This window comes from Limulus polyphemus, unplaced genomic scaffold, assembly GCF_000517525.1.
Source record: "Limulus polyphemus unplaced genomic scaffold, Limulus_polyphemus-2.1.2 Scaffold7275, whole genome shotgun sequence".
NCBI lineage: Eukaryota > Metazoa > Arthropoda > Merostomata > Xiphosura > Limulidae > Limulus > Limulus polyphemus.
Genome location: NW_013672885.1, coordinates 18646 through 20928, shown reverse-complemented (window position 1 = coordinate 20928; position 2283 = coordinate 18646). Strand labels below are relative to the sequence as shown.

At 37.4% G+C, this 2283-nt stretch overlaps 1 protein-coding gene across 1 annotated transcript in view; it reads left to right on the top strand.

The window, feature by feature from the left end:
• Window positions 1–711: 711 nt before the first annotated feature.
• Window positions 712–2283, top strand: part of LOC106474485 — a 9073-nt gene continuing 7501 nt past the window's right edge. The window contains exon 1 of the mRNA XM_013935179.2: window positions 712–913. Coding sequence (XP_013790633.1) covers window positions 903–913 — 11 coding nt within the window. The 5' untranslated portion in view covers window positions 712–902. The remainder of the gene's footprint in view (window positions 914–2283) is intronic.

Below are 2283 nucleotides of genomic sequence, written 5' to 3'. Positions count from 1 at the left end.
CTGTCAAAAGAGCTATGTTCCGTAACAGAGTTAACACTGTCAAAAAGAGCTATGTTCCGTAACAGAGTTAACACTGTCAAAAGAGCTATGTTCCGTAACAGAGTTAACACTGTCAAAAAGTGCTATGTTCCGTAACAGAGTTAACACTGTCAAAAGAGCTATGTTCCGTAACAGAGTTAACACTGTCAAAAAGAGCTACGTTCCGTAACAGAGTTAACACTGTCAAAAAGAGCTACGTTCCGTAATAGACTTAACACTGTCAAAAAGAGCTACGTTCCGTAACAGAGTTAACACTGTCAAAAAGAGCTACGTTCCGTAACAGAGTTAACACTGTCAAAAAGAGCTACGTTCCGTAACAGATCAGCGTTAATTTCGATAGGAATCCTTTGTTGTTGTTGTTGTTGTTTTTTCAAGATGTAAAATGAAATCCAACAAGTGTGATGAAAATTATCGTCCCAATTCCAGCAGAACTAGTTTCACAGCCGTCTGTAATTCGTTTTGATATTTGCTGGATTCCATCGTGATTCGACCTTCTAGTTCGTACCCAGTCAACTGTGCAGGAATCGCTTGCCTTAAGATTTGTCCCTATTCAGGGCCGGAAGCATGGTGGACAATAGAACAGGCTATTTGTCAGAGAATGGTATGCATTTCCGTTCCCCGACTGTTTTTCGACCCTGAGGCGGATGCAAGCAGGAGAGGATCTATTTTGGCGCGACCAGTCACGCTCAAAGCTTTCGCTGGGGTTGTGTTGCCTTGTGGGGTGGGACTGAATCTTGTTTTCAGCAGTTCCTTCAACGTTCAGTTTCTAACAAGAAAGAGTCAACGAAACGTTGTGTGTGTGTGTGTGTGTGTGCTGGCTTCTAACTCACCAGTTCTCATTGTCAGAACAAGTCCGAAACAGAATGAAGAACAGGTAAGGACGAATTACTGGTGTATTTATTTGATTTTTTGGAATAGTACAAGTTACATTTTAAAACAAGTTATGAACTGGCTAATTTTGGGAAACACCCAAATACAACTAAAAAGTTATTGATTTCGAAACTAATCTTGTATATGAGAGGGTTTTTGAAGTTAATGAATAGGGTGTGTGATTGAGAACTGTGACTGATGGAGGTCTGAACGCAAATGTAAATTGTTGTTTACATATATAAATGATGCTTGGGTTTATTAGTTTGTTTGTATATCCGCGTTGTGTCCTCCGCGGAGATCCAGCCTCGAACTATAGCATCATAAATTATTCACTGCTAAGCTGCTGGAGAACTTTATTTTACACGTAAGTGAATGGGTCAAATAACCTGCACGTTCTAAGTACTGACTCGAAATTGTATTATAATATTTAAAGTTATGGTAAGTAGCATCTTTTAAGCTGGGAATTTGATTTAAATATTATATTCAAATTGTTCATACATAGATATTATTTCTGGTTCTTCAATCCAGAGTTTCGGCGTATTTAACTTTCTGTTTTACATGGGAATATTTTATTGTCAGCTACATGTCGTTAATTAAAATATACAGTCAGTTGTAAAGCCAGTTTTAAAAAGACTAGGTCTCCATAATCTGTCGTTAATTAAAACATGGAATCAGTTGTAAAGCCAGTTTTAAAAAGACTAGGTCTCTGTCGTTAATTAAAACATGCAATCAGTTGTAAAGCCAGTTTCACAAAGACAAGGTCTCCATGGTTTGTTTAAACATAACTGCTGCTTACAAATGTTTGTACAGTGATAATATATATTTACTAATGTTTGTCTGTTGATTTTGCTTGCGTCTCATAAAAAAGTCCTAAATCTAACAGTATCAATTTTCTTCACGCTTAAATAGTTTAGTGAAACTATGGGAACTTCATTACTTAAATTATACTACACCAATTACAAGCTCTATTCGATATCGTTCCTAGATCATGCTCGGTGAAAAATTCTACGACAAGGAATCTTTAACAAAGATCACTTTGAGTTTGTAAAAGTCTATTGTCAAAAACTGACACTTGAAGAAAAAAACATGAACAAAGACCACGTGATTTTGTTTGTGTTTTTTTTTCTTTAAAACAAAAACGTGATGAATGTAGGGCCACAACAGAGAGACCGAAACGTTAGCTATTTAAACACCGACTGAAACGTCGTCCTGTCCAAGAAACATCTGCTCATTTAGTAACACCATAGACAGTGAAATATATTCTTTTCAAGAAACAGGGCACATGGACCGAACCGTTGTGAAACTCAAGAAACAGGGCACATGGACCGAACCGTTGTGAAACTCAAGAAACAGGGCACATGGACCGAACCGTTG